We start from the raw sequence: 17,131 nt of genomic DNA on the forward strand, positions 1-17,131 counted from the left end.
CTTTTAAATATATTAACTTTTATGAATGTTTTAGATGATTCAGTACTGCCACTGATTTCTTGTTGATATTCTACTCACAGTCTGATGAGATCTTATTAATCAGCTACAATCAGCTACAAAGGACCAGTCAAATAAAAAAAAACTTTTTAATCTATATGCCATATGCTTGATCGTGTACTTATGGATTATAAATCAGAAATCCATCTGTAATTCTGCTTTATGAATTTCAACAAATTTTGTTTAACATTTAACATTTAGTAAATAAAGCTACTCCAGTGTAAACTATTGTTTGTTAAATAAAAATATCCATATTTATTTTAATGACTTAGATGAAGAACAGATCACTTTATAGGAACCATCCAGTAAAGCACATAGGAACAACATAAATGATTTATCCACACATCTGTAAACAACTAGTTTTCATCAATTTCCATCAGTAAAGGTTTTAAATATTTAAGGCTTAAATATTTAAATAGCTCATTAATTTCACATATATGATCAATATGTACTAAATAGTAATTATGAGCAATTCATTCATTCACATTTTTGGACTTTTGATGGAGAAATGGTTGTACTTGTCATCTCCACTAACCAGGACAATAGCAGGGAAACTGCTGGGTCATTCAGGATCCTGTCAGAAACACAAAGAAGACGTTGGCATGTTATTTTCATTTGCAAGTAGTTTTTCTCGCCAAACCCAGAAATCGATTACCAGTTTCTACTGATAGAGAGGAATGCTAGGATTCTAACCTGAATGGAAAATGCTGCAGTGGGAACATAGCAAATCACAAAGCTACAGTGCCTCCTATCTGACATGTTGGGATCACTAGTGTGAACCAAAAGTCTATCATGGATCTACACATTGCAATATTAGAGAAACTTCTTGAAATGCATTAAATTCAGACAAATTATAATGTATTACACAGCTCTATACCCAGACTGGCTCAGAGCAGAAAACAAACTTTGAGTAACATCACAAGATCTTGCTCAACACATGACATTGTAATACTGCTCCAAAGTCTTGATAATTATATCCTGTTTCATGCAACTGTGTAATTTCAGACATACTATAAAAACAAAATTCACGAATGTGCTACTTACAGACATCTGCCCAGCCAGTAGGGGGCAGAGCACAGCCTTCTCTTTCTGCACCAGCTCCTCTGGAATCTCTTAATTGACAGAAAGCATGTTACCAGCACACTCGGCTTGCCGATGTGGCAGAAGGCCAGAGAAGTGAGTTCCTGTTAGAAAAGGAGCAGACTTTAAAGTTTAAACTTTAATGTTTTAAAGTTACTGCTTAACCAAGGCTATAGTGTGGTAATTAGCTGGGGAAGTGTGTCATAGGTATGGCAGAAAGCAGCCTTTATTTTCAGAACATAAAAAGGTGAGAACATCATTAAAGGATTGGTTGCCATGGTGCCAGAACTTGTGCAGGCTAAATAGTGGGTGTTTTGCTGACCTAAAGGGGAACAGAACATTGTAAAACTCTATCTGCATGGCTTTTATACCTGGAATGACCTGCAGGGCACTATTGTCCTCAAGAGAGTCATCCAAGGCAGGCCAGACAGACCCAATTGGCCCTCCATCGAATGCCCAATACCTATGACCATGTGCAAAAGAGATATACAGAGGTCGGTCCCAAATCTACAATATATATACATACACACATTTAAGTAATTAATCTTACAAAACATGAATGAAACAAATTAGTGTATTGTTACAGCAATAATGTGAACAAATACAACATGTTGATGCCTGGTCATGTTTATAACCCAGATCTTCTCTAACCCCTTGTATTTCACCTACTTTATGTCTTGATGCCAGGCCCAGTTGACATTTTCTGATCAGGCTCGAATTTGTCCCTCCTTTGGCTGTAAAGAATCATGTTTTTGTTGTTTTGACTGTGGGGCAAACCAAGTTTTGACACCGGGTATTTGCAGATGAACTGGGAATCCAGCAGGAGGATATCAGGACCCAGGACAGTTGTAATCACTTCTAGGACTTTGGGATGTTTGGTTAGTGCCCTGACCCAGTCATATTCCATATGAACATTATGCAGGTTATAAGAGGTGTAGTGCTCTCCTGTGTCAGTAGTTTGAGCACATACATATTTCATATGAGTTCTCATGAAATTAATTCCTTTCCAAAAGTTAAAATAAACACAATCAACACATTCCTGTGTTTCTAGTTAAAGGTGAATGTGAGAACTATGAACTGTCAAAGCAGGTGCTCTCACTGTGTTCTAGTCAATTACAGTGTCTTATTGCAAAGGATGCGAGACATACCAAATTTCCTCTCCAGTTTGGTGAAGGCATCTCTAGCCTGCTGCAGCTCCTTGGAGCTGAGTATAGGAATGCTGGTTAGATAGCCTTGCTTCTCATAGAGGACCGTAAGCTCTGCCATCTTCTGATATAGAGTGTAATGCTGGAAGGGGCTTGTTCTGGTGTTCTGGTAACCATGGTGTCGCTGAGGTCCTCTCTTCTCTTGTTATTCTCTGAGACCCGAGTCATACTTGTTGAGGGAGACTGCTGGTTTTATGAAGCGAAGGCCTCTGGGATTAAAAGTGTGTGTGTGAGTGTGTGTGTGTGTGTGTGTGTGGGGGGGGGGCTGGAGAGAGATGGAGAGCGGGAGAAACTGTCAAAGAGTTCAAGAACACCCTAGCAGAGGTATTTCCAACATGGTTTCCTCATCTATAAACCTGCTTGTCCACCCACTTCCATTTCACATATTAAGAGTTAACTTAATCTTGGTTGTTTATGGAGCAATAGAATTATCCACAGTAGTCACCTCATCATGACCAATTTATTGTTAAAAACATGTTACTATTGAACAAATGGGTGGAGGACCATCGCCCTTACGGGTGCTGTAAAACACTGGCACCATGCATAATAATATGTCACTTGAAAGAATCAAACTGTTCCCTAAAATATTGAGCTAGGCTACACCTGCCTGAATAGCAGGCACCTGCTGCATGCAAATGAATGAGAGCTGTGTATGGTCCTGGTTTATAACCCAAGGTAACACAATTAAAAAAAAAATACTAATGACCAAAATAAAATGGAGAAAGTAAAAGTTGAAAGCAATATACAGGACAGAAACAAAGTGCATATTCAATTCCATTATATAACATTCATAAAGCAAAATTCTTACCACCTGTCTGATATTTGGATCAAAACTGTGGTCAGCTGTAGAAGACCTCACTCTATTATCCTCTGTCAGTAGGATGTCTTCCAAACACAGTATTCTGTATTTCCAAACACTGGACTGTATTCCAGAACTTCCAGTACAAATAATTGTGACCATTCTAAACAAAAGGTGACAGCAGGAATGAATACATGGTGATTCATGGTGATTTACTGGGGCATTGTTAATGTGATGAAATGTAAAATCCAAATTGAACTATAAGGACACATTTCCTGTTTTGGCTATAAATCCCATTACAAAGGAGCATCTACACGAAATAAATAAAGCCTGCAGATTATGTTGGAAAGTGATCTGAGACTCAATAGGCTGGTGTATTGCAGGGCCATTGACTGGCTATTTTATCAGTGATACAAGATGTTTTGGAGCCAGTGAAGGCTAAATGCCCAGTAGACCTGAGACTGAAAATTGTCCAAAATACATGTAGACCTGCTGTTTGTAGGGATGTACACAAGACTGAAAACACATTGCTTTTTTTAAAGGTAAAATTACCTCAGCACTATTATGCATACTGTTTTCCATAATGTATTTTATATTTTTAGAATTTGATGGACATCTTGATGTGTTCTGCATCAACCTGAAAATACAAATAGTAATTATTATTATTGTTGTTGTTGACATCAAAGACTGACACTTGACCAGAGACAGAAAACTGAAATTATTGAGTATGAGACCTTTTTCCTCATAATGATTTGACATGCGTACTTGTGAGTCAAAGTTAGGGTAACAGCAGCTATTGTTTTGTTTTGTCAATTTAGTTATCTAAATTCAATAATGAGATTAGAACAAAGAGACATTTCTTCTCAACTTAATAAAAGAGGTGAGATGGTGGTAACACAGAGGGTGAGAGGCGAGTGAAGTTCTGGAGTATCTTTATTCTCCATAACAAGTCTGTATATTAAAGCAATCAAACACTAAATAAACAGCAGCAAGACCTCAAAGGTTGTCTAATGACGAAGGCTTGAGGCTGGGTGCTTGGTGCACCGTGACATGAGGAAGCTTCATGTGGGAAAATCTTTCCAATTTAGGGTTTTCTGTATATGCACAGTATCAGCATTAGAAAAGATAATAATAATATGCACAATATCCTCCAACTCTTTGTCTATATTTAGTTTCTGACCATAGGATTATGGCTAGCTGGATAATAATTCTCATCCCATGAATAATATACTGTAAAGTATAAAAGAAGCTGAAAGCAGTTTTTTGACATTTTAAATAGGTTTTATAAAGTAACATTTCACATTGTTACTTTATAACAATTATATTTTTAATTGTTACTTTTCGTTACTTTATAACACCACCACTATTATCCATTAATAGGTGTTTCAGAGTGTTTAGAAATATTTAATATTTTTTGCCAATGCTTAATGTTTGAAAAAGTACACTCTAAATATGTAACCCGTTCAATTTTTATATTTCAAATACCTACACTACACATAATAAAACCATGTTTTGTTTAAGGATTATGAAATTTTGCTTAGCAAGAATGCACAGATTTTTCTTGTGTGAACACAGCTCAAATTGTTTCTCAATAAATCCAGCAAAGAGGTTTGTAAGGGATGGTCCCATTTTAGTGCCCATACTATAACTCCTCTTATTTGTGAGTAGTATCTCAGTGTTTCAACATCTGCAACCAGCAACTCCTGTCAGAACTATGCTGCAAGGAGTAGCCAGGATGATAGTTCAGATGGAAGACACCACCTTGAACAGACCACACCTCCTTGAACAGGATCCAGTAACCATCATGCTAGCAGACATCCAAGACAGGGTCTCAAGTATGAAGAGCTAGACAGCTGCAGGCCCTTACATGGTCCATGCCTACTGGTTGAAGAAGCTAACTGCACTCCATGAGCATCTGGCAGCATAAATGAACCAGTTGCTAATGGATGTAACCCACCCTGAATTGTTAACTGAAGGCCAGAAAGTGCTGATCCTGAAGGACCCATTCCACTACCAGCCGATAACCTACACAGCATGAAAGTTCCTGTTGGGTATCACTGCAGCCTAAATGAGCATGCACAATACATGAGTGAGGCCCAGAAAGGCAATGGCAAGAACACCAGAGGAGCCAAGCACCAGCTGCAGACACTCAAGACTGTATGACCAGACAGACCAACCTGTGCAGCACCTAGATTTACTACAAAAAGCCTATGATTCAATGACCCCACATGGACCCTGGAATGCTAGAGGCTATAAAACATCAAGAGGACTCTAATAGCCTTCATCACGAACTCAATGATGCTGTGGAACCATAGAGGCCAAATTTAGACCAATAGCACAAGTCACTGCCAAGTGCATGATTTACCAAGGAAATGCCCTGTCCCCACTGCTGTTCTGCATAGGAGTGAACCTGGTCAGTGAAATAACCATCACCAAGAGTAGCTACAGAACGGCTACTGGCTACAGAATGGAACAACCATCAGCCACCTCCTCTACATGGATATCATGAAGTTATATACCAGAAGTGAAAGAGATTTCAAATCATTATTCCATCTCTCTAGGAAATACAGCAACGACATCGGAATGTCATTCAGACTGAATAAGTGTGGTCAGATGGTTACAAGGGAACAGAAGGTAGCTAGACCTGAAGGAATTGTATTTCCAGAAAATAATATAGCAGATGTTGAGGGTAAGTACAAGGACTTTGGAATCCCACAGGCAAATTGAAATCATGAAGAAGCCACAAGGAATGCAGCTATAGCCAAATACCTACAAAGAGGCAAATCCTGAGAAGTCAGTTGAATGGGAAGAACAAGATCCAGGCTATCAACACCTACACTCTACCAGTCATGAGATACCCTGCTAGCATAATAAGATGATCACAGAAGATTATAGAAGCCACTGAAATCAAGACAAGAAAACTACTCACAATGCACAGCGGATTTCATCCCAAATCCAGTCGTCTGAGACTGTCCAGTAAATGTAAGGAGGGGGGCCAAAGACCAGTGAGCATCAAAGCCACTATCCAGGATGAAATGTCCAAGATCCCAGAGTATGCCAGGAAGATGGCCCCAAGTGATGAAGTGCTTAGTGAGTACCTCAGACAGCAGAAACATAAGGTGGATGGGAATGAGGAGGAACAGGAACCATCATGGGAGGATAAACTCCTGCATGGTATGTATCACTGGCAGATAGCTGAAGTGACTGATATGGAGAAATCCTACCAATGGCTGGAAAAGGCTGGAAAAGACAACACAGAGGCACTAATCTTGGCAGCACAGGAACAAGCTCTACCACACTAGGCAGGACCCCAGATGTAGGCTGTGCAAAGATGCCCCTGAGACAATCCAGCACATAACAGCAGGATGCAAGATGCTAGCAGGTAGAGCTTACATGGAACACCATAACCAAGTGTCTGGCATAGAATACATAAATATTTATGCTGAGTATGGGTTGTAAGTTCCAAGGTCAAAATGGGATACACCCCTAAAGGTGGTGGAGAATGATCAAACTAAGATGTTATGTGATTCCAAATACAGACTGCCAAAATGGTAATGGATAACCAACTGCACATAGTAGTAATGGACAAACAGCAGAAGAGGACTGTAGTGATAGATCTAGCAATCCCAAGTGATAGCAATATCAGTACCAAGGAGCATGAAAAATTTGAGAAATACCAAGAGCTGAGAGAAGAGCTGGAAAATGGGGAACGTGAAGTCAACAGTGGCTCCTGTGGTAATTTGAGCACCAGGGGCTTCGACCCCCAAATTGGGGGTAAGATCCCAGGAACATCTGAGATCTCTGTTCAGAATTGTGCAGTCCTGGGAACAACTAAGCTAGTACTCAGGACCCTCAAGCTCCCAGGCCTCTTGGACCTGATGACCTGAGCTTGAAGGAGAAAGACATCATCCAGAGGAGGGCAAGTGGGGAATTTTTTTTTTCATATATCCAAATAACTAGGAATAGTGACTACTTTCAATGTTTCCAAGAGGAAGTTAGAAAGCTCAAAAAGGACTGATCTATACTCTTGAAACTAAAACCCCATGAAATGCTTTTTATGATTTAAACATCTACCATTTTCCTTTGGTAGATTAAGTTTTTTAGCGGGTTTGTTGAAATTTATGTTACTTTCTCTTTCGCAGGTATTAATAGAACAGTCAAGTGCTTCAAATCCCTCTATATGGTGTGTCCAGGAAGACTTGGTTGAGTTATATTTAGATAAGGTTTTCACTAGCATCATGACATATGAATAGAGTATCCTGGCTATTTTTTATTAAAATCAGCCTGTGGTCTTAAATGCTGGAAAAAAAAAATTATTTCAGTAATGGACTTAAATTAATTAGTTGTAGGCCTTGTACAAATTTTAGACCTTACTGATAGGACAGATTAAAGAAGTTAATTCCAAATCTCTGGGAATAATGACAACTTTCTTGCAAAAGAGAGTAAAGAACTGATCTTTATTCTTGGAATGTTAGAACCTCGTGGGATAAATGTGATGATTTAAACAACTACTTTTTGTAATATAAACTGGTTCCTCCTACTACTAACACAGAAGTAATATGCTTGCACAGCAGATGATCCAAAATGTTCTGTTTCTCTGGAAAGTTTGTGAAACTCCATTACAATTTTGAATTCTCTCTCTCTCTCTCTCTCTCTCTCTCTCTCTCTCTCTATATATATATATATATATATATATATATATATATATATATATATAGTGACACCCCATTTAATGTGTCTTCCTCCTGCTCAGTATCTCTGTGCTTAAATTTAGTTTAAATTCAGTTTAGGAGGTGTTTTTGTCTCTAATAAGGCGGAGGAAGTCTTGTCTTGCCCCTTGGCACGGGCTGAATTCTGTGTACACTCTGTAATGATTTGTTATCCTGCCTGAGACATTGAAACGCAATTTACTGTTTATTTCGTGAACCCTCCCTCCTCTGTTCTTATTTAAGAGCTCTTTGTATAATTGTATACTTGTTATAGATATATGCCGGGTGACCCATGGAATCTGGTGTTAGTTATGTAAAACCCAAAAAGGGGGAAACCCTGAAGAATTGTGATCTGTACATTGATTGTCTGGCTGGTAGGGCTGAATGTGCTGGGTTTAGGAATTATCCACGTACAGGCTCGTTTGAATGGGAGTTTATAGTGCACAGTGCTATGTTTATTTATAGGGGTGAGGGTGAAAGTGAAACTTTAAATAAGTATATTTTAATGTTTACAAAACAATAGCTTTTACTCACATTCACATTCATGTTTTTGATATACAAAGCAATGTGTGTGTGTGTGTTTTTTAATGTAAGCTGAAGCATTGAAGCACATGATCAATATAGAACAAGCTAAAGCCTCAAATAAGTACATTTTAAAATTTCTTAAAATAGTTACATTTTAATGTATAGCTTTCATTAAATATACAGTTACATTCCTTTTTTAATAAAGATGTCTGTGTGTGTCTGTGTACTTGTGTGTTTGTCTGTCTTAGGGGTATTCCAGCTGTCTATGGTGCTTGCAGTGTTTGGGGCACACACACACAGCTCTTCTCTCCTCCTCCTCCCTGTTCTTCTGCCACTCTCCGCGTACTCGCTCCTGGTCGTTGTTGCAGCGGTGGACCAGCACTGGTTCCTTCGTACCTGGAGTCTTTCTCATCAGCAGTCTCTGGAGGAGCTGCTTGTCTGACCGCTCCTTCTGGAAGTCATCCTCATATACCTTCAGCTGATAGGGGTGAAAGGGGGAGGCCGAGAGATTACCCAAAGATGCCCTTTACCTCTACTGTGTTCTTAAGATTTTACAGATCAACTCTTTTCTTATATATATATCCTTAGCACAGACAACACACTATATCTTTACAGAAACACAGGTGGTGATGACGTTATCCATGATTCAAATATTATCTATAATCTTTAAAGGTTATATGAATGGGAAGGACTTTTGAATATAATGACATAGTCAGACCAGATCAGAAAATGGTAGCCTAAACTTACACAGCTGCCGAGACTTTACATCCTCTTACACTCTTTGTATGACTATTCAGACAACTGCTCTTACTGGAGGCAGGAGTAGCCTGCTTTTTCATAATATGTTAACCAAAGGCAGGTGGTCTAAATTTCATAACAGTCAAATAAGAGGAACAGGAAAAATCAGTGTGCTTTTGGAGGCGTACTGACACAGTGGAAGGATTTTCACTTGATTTTCTGTTGGCCGTGTCTGTATTTTATTTGTATAAATTCCAATGTTTAACAAAGGCTTTCTTCCTTCTTTGTGTAATGACGTGAAGTATGGCAGACTAACCGACAGATTCAGTCCCTAACTCACCTGCTCTTGCAACAGCGACATCTGCTGGCGCATTTCTCCCTCGCGCCGCCGTAACCTTTTATTTTCTTGGAGCATGCGTTCGTGGTCCTTGTGCTCTATTTTATAGTCAGCCTCATATATTTTGGTCTGCAAATAGAACATTGAAAATTGTTTAATCAGTTTTAATGAATATTTGTATCTATAAAGTTCTCAGATCCTGCCTTTTCCCATTTACTTCATTTTGGCCTTGATTTGTAGAGGAGTTAAAATGGGGCCACAGGAAAAAATAACTATGCAGAGGGGCTTCCCAAATCTGATAAGACACAGAGCACCTTTGTTGTAATATCAGTGAAAAACCCTGCACAGAATGTGACATCTCTTCACATGTACAACCTGCAGCTATTTCAGAGGCCTTACAATACACACTATGTATGTGGCTGAAAATAATACAGTCTCTTTTTGACAGTTTCATTTGTATGTATATAATCATTCAGTCTCACTCAGTTATTCGTTCATTAACTTGTTTATTTATATTTAGCTTACCCAGGCATTTAATTAAATCAGCACTAAACACACTGAATTTTTTTGAGATACTTGGCAAAATCTGAGGAGAGCTCAGAAAATCTCCTCTTATAAACAGTTGCTCTTTTACAGTGCAGCCTCCATGGGACAATGAAATGCATTCCAGGTTGCAGGAATGAATTGCTATGAGCGTTGGATGATCCTTTTACCACTGGGTGGTGCTGTCTATCCACACAAACGCTACAACACTGCACTAGGAACACAGCAGTGTACAGCATATTTTAAGGTTGTGCACAGGCCAATCTTTGACACTGTCCAATCTTTCTAATCGCCAAACTATGGCCCTGGATGATATGTCCTGCATGATTGATGACAGATTTAAAGCCACTAGCTCACCTGACATCTCAAGGCTTCCAGCTGCTCTTTCAGGTCCTGCACTTCCTTAACATTTTCTGCCTGGCTTTCGCAGCTCTCAGGGATCCCTCGGCTGGACCTGTTCCTTTGCCGGGATTCTAAAGGTGGGCCTGCGGACACAGAGAGCCCTGGGGTTGAGGCGAGCCCCACTTGCATCTTGGGGTTTCGCTCCATGAGTTGTTCGTCTAGTGGTCTGGTAAGTGCTGATGTGTTCTAGAGAGGAAAAACATAGAACAACATAGAATGGAAATGAGTCACCCATTCTGCTCTGTATAGCCAGGCTTGAATTTGCATGCATGTTTGTGAATGAGGGCCAGCACCATGTCCTAGCATCTGGTAGAACACAAGCATCCCCCCCCCCACACACACACACTGGCTGCATTAATCACCTCTGTCCCTGTAGACCAGTGTTTCAGAGCATCGGTGTGATGAAGGCGACTCTCCAGGAGCCGGATGTATTCTTGGAGATGCTGGTTCTTCTTTAGCTCCTGCATCAGCGTGTGTTCATAGTACTCACGTTTATTCTAGACACACATATAGGAACACACAGGCATCAATCCCACTGCACACATAAAACACATAGAGTCTGACAGTGAGTATAGGCTTGGGCACTGGGGTGTTTACCTTCCATAAATGCTTGTTGTTTTCCACTCCATTGCATAAAAATGTCACAGACTCAACCATATCATGCATGCACTGCCTGGATCAGTCTGAGCAACTATGTTTACAAGTATGTTTCACAGTATGTATGACACCTGATTTCACTAATAGGACTGCCTAATTAGTGAGATCAAGTGTTGCCTTGGACTAGAGCCAACACCCACAGACACTCCTGCCTTTGATAGAGTCAACAGAAATCCCCTTATCTACTGATGTCCGACACTTTGCCAGGACCTAGAAAACGTGGCCCTACCATATATAATAATTTTAACACCCTAGTACAATTAACAAGTCAGAACAGTGGTACAGCAACCTGTTAAAAACAGCAAATTTCTTTGGGGCTCTTCTAAGTCCCAAGGCAGCCAACCAATGGCCATGCATCCCCATTTCCATGGTAACTGAGCATGAATGTGCTAATGCTAAGCCATCCAACATACAACACTCAATGGGGCATCAAAAAAAAAAAAAAAAAAGCATATTATAAGCAGGCTTATGGAAGAGTCTCAGGATGTTATGGGTAAACATCCTGAAACTGTTCCATAAGCCTGCTTATAATATGCCCCTTTTAAAAACCAATCAGGACTGCCTTATTGATCTGCAGGGCTATAATCCAGTCTGGATAGGTTGGACACTATGTGTAGTCAAGTACCTGTTCATGTTCCACCTTGAGTAGGAGTCTGCTGTTGAGCTGCTTGAGATCAGAGGTCTCCTGCTCCAGGGTGGTCACTTGCTGTTGCAGGCCTTCACTTGTACTGCGGTAGATGTGGTCCCAGTCCTCATTTAACTTCATCAGCTGTGACACACACACACACACACACACACACACACACACACACACACACACACATACACACACACACACACACACATGCAAACACACATACAGAGTTACGCCACACTGAGCCAGGCCATTCAGGAGAGGGAGTGTCCCAGTCCCATTTAAACCTTCACCAAAATGTTCTCTGTATTTTCTCAGGTCTGCTTTATTCTTTGTGGTTTTATGAAGTGAAAGGAGGACAGCAAGCAGGAGCCATAACAAATAATAATTTTCTCACAGGAAAAGCTTTCCACACTGTCTGCAAAAGAGAAGAGCTTACAGACACCTTAATATAGCAGAATATTTTTACTGTCCAAACAAAGAAAAAAATGTATGTTCTTTTTTTTTTAAGTGAGTATAAAAGCTGCTAGCTTTCTCTTTATGTGTTGGCCAAAAACAAACAAAAAAAAGTCACACCTGCTCTGAATTGCTGAACAGCAAATCTGGCTATTAATCTTCCAATCTTTTTTTCCAATTAATTAAACATAATTCAGATCAAGGCGTAAGTGTTGCAATGTGTTCTGTAAAGATGTGTAAACTATTTTTATTACAGTGTTTTATTACAGAGAATCAATTTGTATACATACTGTACACACATTTTGTGTTGTATTGTATTGTTTGTCATATTTATGTGCGTGTGCAAATATTTAAGTAATTGTACACTTGTATAGGGTTACATGAGAATGGGCTTTTCAGAAATTTCAAACACAACAATCAAAGAAAAATGGAAGCGTTAGGGAGGCGCATGCTCTACCTCTTTGTTGAGTCTGCGCAGCTCTGTGTTCCTGTTGAGTAGCAGAAGCTTCTCCTCATCTGCAGTTGTGACTGACATGCTCTCTGTGATGAGGGTCAGCTGCTCCTCTCCTGAGAGCAGTCTCTCCCCTTTCGCCAAATCCTCCACCGGCCTGCAATACACACATGCCCAATTCCCAGCCTGGTGTTCATCATTCCTGAAATTACATACTAGTACAAAGAGAGTTTTCACACTATCCTTTATGGGTTGCACTGGATAAAAGAATTTCAAAATCTTTGCCTAACAATCTGCATAAGCTTACACTTTTCAAAGAGCATTTCCTGTGTGAAGATCTAAGTCTTCTCAGAATCTTCAGTATTTTTTTCACATTATCATACAAATAGACACTAAAATAATACTAATACTAAAAGTGAAAGTCATCATGAATATAAAACAAACTTTAAAAAACATGAAACCTGTAAGAGTAAGCATGATGATCAAAAAATAAACTTAAAATGAATATTCTGTCACTTCTAAAACTAAATTACACATGCTTTGTTATTATAAGTGTCTTGTTTTCATGAATGAGATCCATCTGTTCTTTGCATATGTATATTCCAAATGGTTTGCCATTTTGAGAATACTCCTGAAACAATAAAAAATTAGAGCAGTGTGCAAAGAAAAAAAAGATCAAAGTGATGGTTCCCTTCCAGTCTCATGAGTATATTGTTTCTGACAAATTTCTGTGAAAAAAAAAAGCTAGAGCACAATGTACTCCTATGCACAATCATAATTTTAAAGGATACTTCAGTTGTGTTATCTTTCAAAAGCATCATCCAGAAATAGAAAGTCATTTGCTGCTTTTGCAGTGCATTTCAGGGCTGCATTTTTAAGGCTTGACATAGAGTTACCTGGATGATTTATTTATATGCAGTGATGACATTGTCATTCCAAATGGTTGGTGCTGCTTATTTTGCTTTTATTTTAATATAGGACCTTCAATTGTAAAGTAATCCAAAAAATTATTAGATTAAGTACTACTAAAATAAGAATCTTTAATAGGTAATAAGTATTAATATGTGTAATACATAATACAAAACTAATCATTTGAATCTGAACCCTGTGTACTTTGCCACCCCTCCCCCTCCCCCCACCTTCCACATAGTACAAAAGCTGATGTCCCTATCTTTATGGGACAATTCCACACAGACCTATATATTACTGTGTATTGTGTTTACACTCATGTGTGCAATCAGAGATTTTGGTCCCTGTAAAACAATCACATTGGGAAGAGGAAAAAAAAGTACCTAAAACACACACACACACCAAGTTAATACAATGAAGTGGAGGGGGTTTTCAGTGTCAAGTAGTTTCTGGTACTTAAAGGCCCTTATCGTCAATGACATAAGCTTATAAGTCATCATAACTCTTAACAAGCCTAAGCTCATCATAACTCTTTCACTCTGAGCACATGAGACAAATACAGTATAATGATTTAAATGGCTGTCCCTGTCTGGTCCTGCCAAACGCCTCCTCCTCTAAATACCCCTTCCAGCTTTAGTCTGTCTTTGATAAATGGGACCAGTATGGGTGGTTAAAAGGGTAAGAGAACAGAAGACAAGCAAGAAAATAAGTGGGCATGAACAATAAATACTGTAAGTGAAGGGATGCTACACGGCAATTATTACAAATACACAAATGTGGCTACACTTAGAGTATTATATAAAATGGCCTTTTATATTGTTTTTATTTATTTAAGGTCTAAAATATGATCCCCAATATAAAGAATATTCTGTTTTATGGAGTCAGTTGGAAGGAGACCAAGGTATCATATTTTGTTACTGAAGAGGGAAAATATTATTGTCCTCTAGGCTGAAAAGAGGGAAATAATAACTTTGATTCATAGAGATTATCAAAAAAAATCTATCACCCAATACTTTATATCACACTTTCTTTTTGGAGATTTATTACAGAGGCACTACTGTACTGTTGACAATATAGCAGGTGAATAAAAGCTGACAAAGTAATGGCAAAAAGTCTGCTAAATTTTTATATTCCTGTGTACTTCAAATATTCTTCATATGTACATCACATATTAAGTGTGAATGGTCTAATTTGTTATATTCAAAGTGAAATCAATAAATATGTTTCTAATTCTTCACTGCCTCGTACATATTTCAGCTCTAGTAAATGTTACTGCTAGAACTAATACACAGAAGTGATCATTTAAATGTCAGTGTAAATGCTGACATTCCATCATGTAGTATGCAAATTAAATGAAGCAAGACTAGAATCAACAGAATAGCACTGAGCAAACCATAAAGCTGCAAAACTCTGCCTACCCCGAGTCCAGTGAAGTCTTCTGTTCATTTGTCTCTGTAGGGAGAGAATGCTGTTTAGCTGAAGATTCTTCTTCTGACAGGGATGATAATGAGCTTCCATCCATACTGTACTATCTTATTCTGAATGATTCCACCGATTAAAACATCCGTCTGCACCAGCAAATAATCCAAATGTTGTTACCAAGTAAGAGTGAAACAACTATGAATTTGAAATCACTGTGAGTTTAAGCATGAGGTCTAAATATAAGTCTCCTCTGCTCACATGCAAAACAGCATGAAATAGGAAGTACCACAAGAAATGTTTTGCTGCATTAGGTTTCTGTGTTCACTGCTATCTTATTTTACAAGGCAATCAACCAGAGAATGCTGTGTGAAAACAAAATATTCTAGCTAAGCTTTACTGCCATAAATTGATGTATAAGCTATAATAATGTTTTACACCCTTGATATGGCTGACAGTGTTTTGTTGATATAGTTAATAAAGTGAGAGAAGAATGAGGAAGTGTGACGTTGAGCAGCAAGGGAAATTCCTCTTTGCTAACATGTGCTTTTTGTGGAGTTTCTTTTCATAGAGCCCATCCTCTCTACAACAAAACCACAAACTTCTCAGTACCTGTAAGATGTCATTGTTTTCAACTGTTCCATACATTAAAGCACCAAAATAGAAGTCTTTGGGTGTAATCCTTAGTGTTCACTCACAGAGAACTGCCCAATGTAAGAGAGCAGATAAAAGGATGTCTTAAGAGCCTGAGTCGCAATGTCTCATTTCATCTGGGGTTTGAAAAATGAGATAAAGTATTGAAACATCTTGTAACTCTGACAAGACAGACAAGACAGAATACAATATGCAAAAGCTACTTCTGAGCTCCTTGATACAAATACTGTTTAATGATTCATGAATCTTTTAAGCATTGTAATCTGGGTAAGGGAAGTGACTGAGTGGATGGAAATACTTTCTTGAACGTCATAATAATTTAAAAAAAAAAATTCCCAGACTGCACTGGTTGTATCAACGTACATTTCATACTGTACTGTACCCTGCACCAATGCAATCTACAACACTTTTGCATGTCACATTTTGACAAGAACCCCCAATTGCATTCCATACCAGTGTTTGAAGTCTATAAAAATAACTGTAGATTGATGTTTAACAGGATGCTTATTTTTTATAGCCTCAACAGCTTGTAGAGGGCAGGATGTATACCAGACAAAGCCTGTCAAAATTATACTTAATCTACCAAACCTTCATTACATATTGCTAATCAATGCTCTCTTTCTACCCTTTTCTGGAATATATGTGACACTCACCATATGACACAGTGATGGCCAAAAATAAAAAACAAAAAATAAAAATCACATTTTGGATGTCATTTCACTCTAAGGGTTACAAAGTCAGGATTATCTAGGTGTTTTTAGAAAAACTGCTACAAGATGAGACATTTTTTAAAATTCTCAGTCAAAGGAGTGAATGCCACTATCATTTACATTTATGGCATTTAGCTGATGCTTTTATCCAAAGTGACTTACAATTATGTCTGAATACAACTTGAGCAAATGAGGGTTAAAACTTGCTCAGGGGCCCAACATTGGCAACTTGCCAGTGGTGGGGCTTGGCCTGGCAACTTTCAAATTACAAGATGAGTACCTCAATCACTGAGCTACTACTTACCCACTACGATATATGATATTATCAAGATTCTGTTTGAATGAGCAGGATGTTTGGTTAAATCGTATAGTTTTAAATGAATATTGCAACCTGTAAGCTTTTCCACTTGTAAGAATACAGAAGGCTACATTATTTGCTGATGGTGGTTTTTATAGAATTATTTACTTGTGCTTTTCACCAACAGATGTTTAAACAGGATACATGACCTGGTTTGTCCAAACAAAAAAATAAATCTGACTAGTAACAGCTGTCAGGTTTGTGCATGTCTAGAGAGGAGAACAAGGTTATTTAATTTTTAGTTATTTATCTTTTGCTAGCAAAGCGCATTTGAAACACAATTGGGACAAGATTCTTGGTCTTGTGCTCAGTTTGGGGGTGCAGGACAGAGCAGCATGAACACTGTCCCATCTCGTTTCACTTCAGGTGAATTAGTGGCTATGCTTCCAGCATCTGTCATCCCAGAATGCCAGTCAGTGTATTGCTAAGTCTAGCATTAGTCAGCTAAGGCCAAGGGAGCAGTGGAGGTGCAATGACTTTATTGACCC

General features: G+C 38.6%; 2 protein-coding genes across 2 annotated transcripts; both read right to left on the reverse strand.

Moving 5' to 3' along the window:
• Positions 1-277: 277 nt before the first annotated feature.
• Positions 278-2,487, reverse strand: LOC113574188 (putative alpha-ketoglutarate-dependent hypophosphite dioxygenase; the record flags this gene model as incomplete). The annotated part of the gene is given in 7 exon segments (XM_035532366.2): positions 278-631; positions 751-855; positions 1,102-1,241; positions 1,509-1,600; positions 1,807-1,828; positions 1,831-2,082; positions 2,286-2,487. Coding segments are annotated over 7 exon segments (906 nt in total), but the record flags the coding sequence as incomplete, so codon positions are not given.
• Positions 2,488-8,333: 5,846 nt separating this feature from the next.
• si:ch211-153b23.7 (uncharacterized) lies at positions 8,334-15,381 on the reverse strand. Its single transcript, XM_027004938.3, has 7 exons — positions 14,921-15,381; positions 12,600-12,750; positions 11,678-11,821; positions 10,758-10,892; positions 10,351-10,581; positions 9,454-9,579; positions 8,334-8,853 (listed from the first exon to the last, which is right to left on the reverse strand). Exons 1-7 carry the CDS (start codon positions 15,022-15,024, stop codon positions 8,620-8,622), a joined length of 1,125 nt encoding a protein of 374 aa, XP_026860739.2. The 5' UTR covers positions 15,025-15,381; the 3' UTR covers positions 8,334-8,619.
• Positions 15,382-17,131: the final 1,750 nt, after the last annotated feature.

Source organism: Electrophorus electricus, chromosome 16 (assembly GCF_041902795.1).
Source record: "Electrophorus electricus isolate QZ-2024a chromosome 16, ASM4190279v1, whole genome shotgun sequence".
In the NCBI taxonomy this organism is placed as follows: Eukaryota; Metazoa; Chordata; class Actinopteri; order Gymnotiformes; family Gymnotidae; genus Electrophorus; species Electrophorus electricus.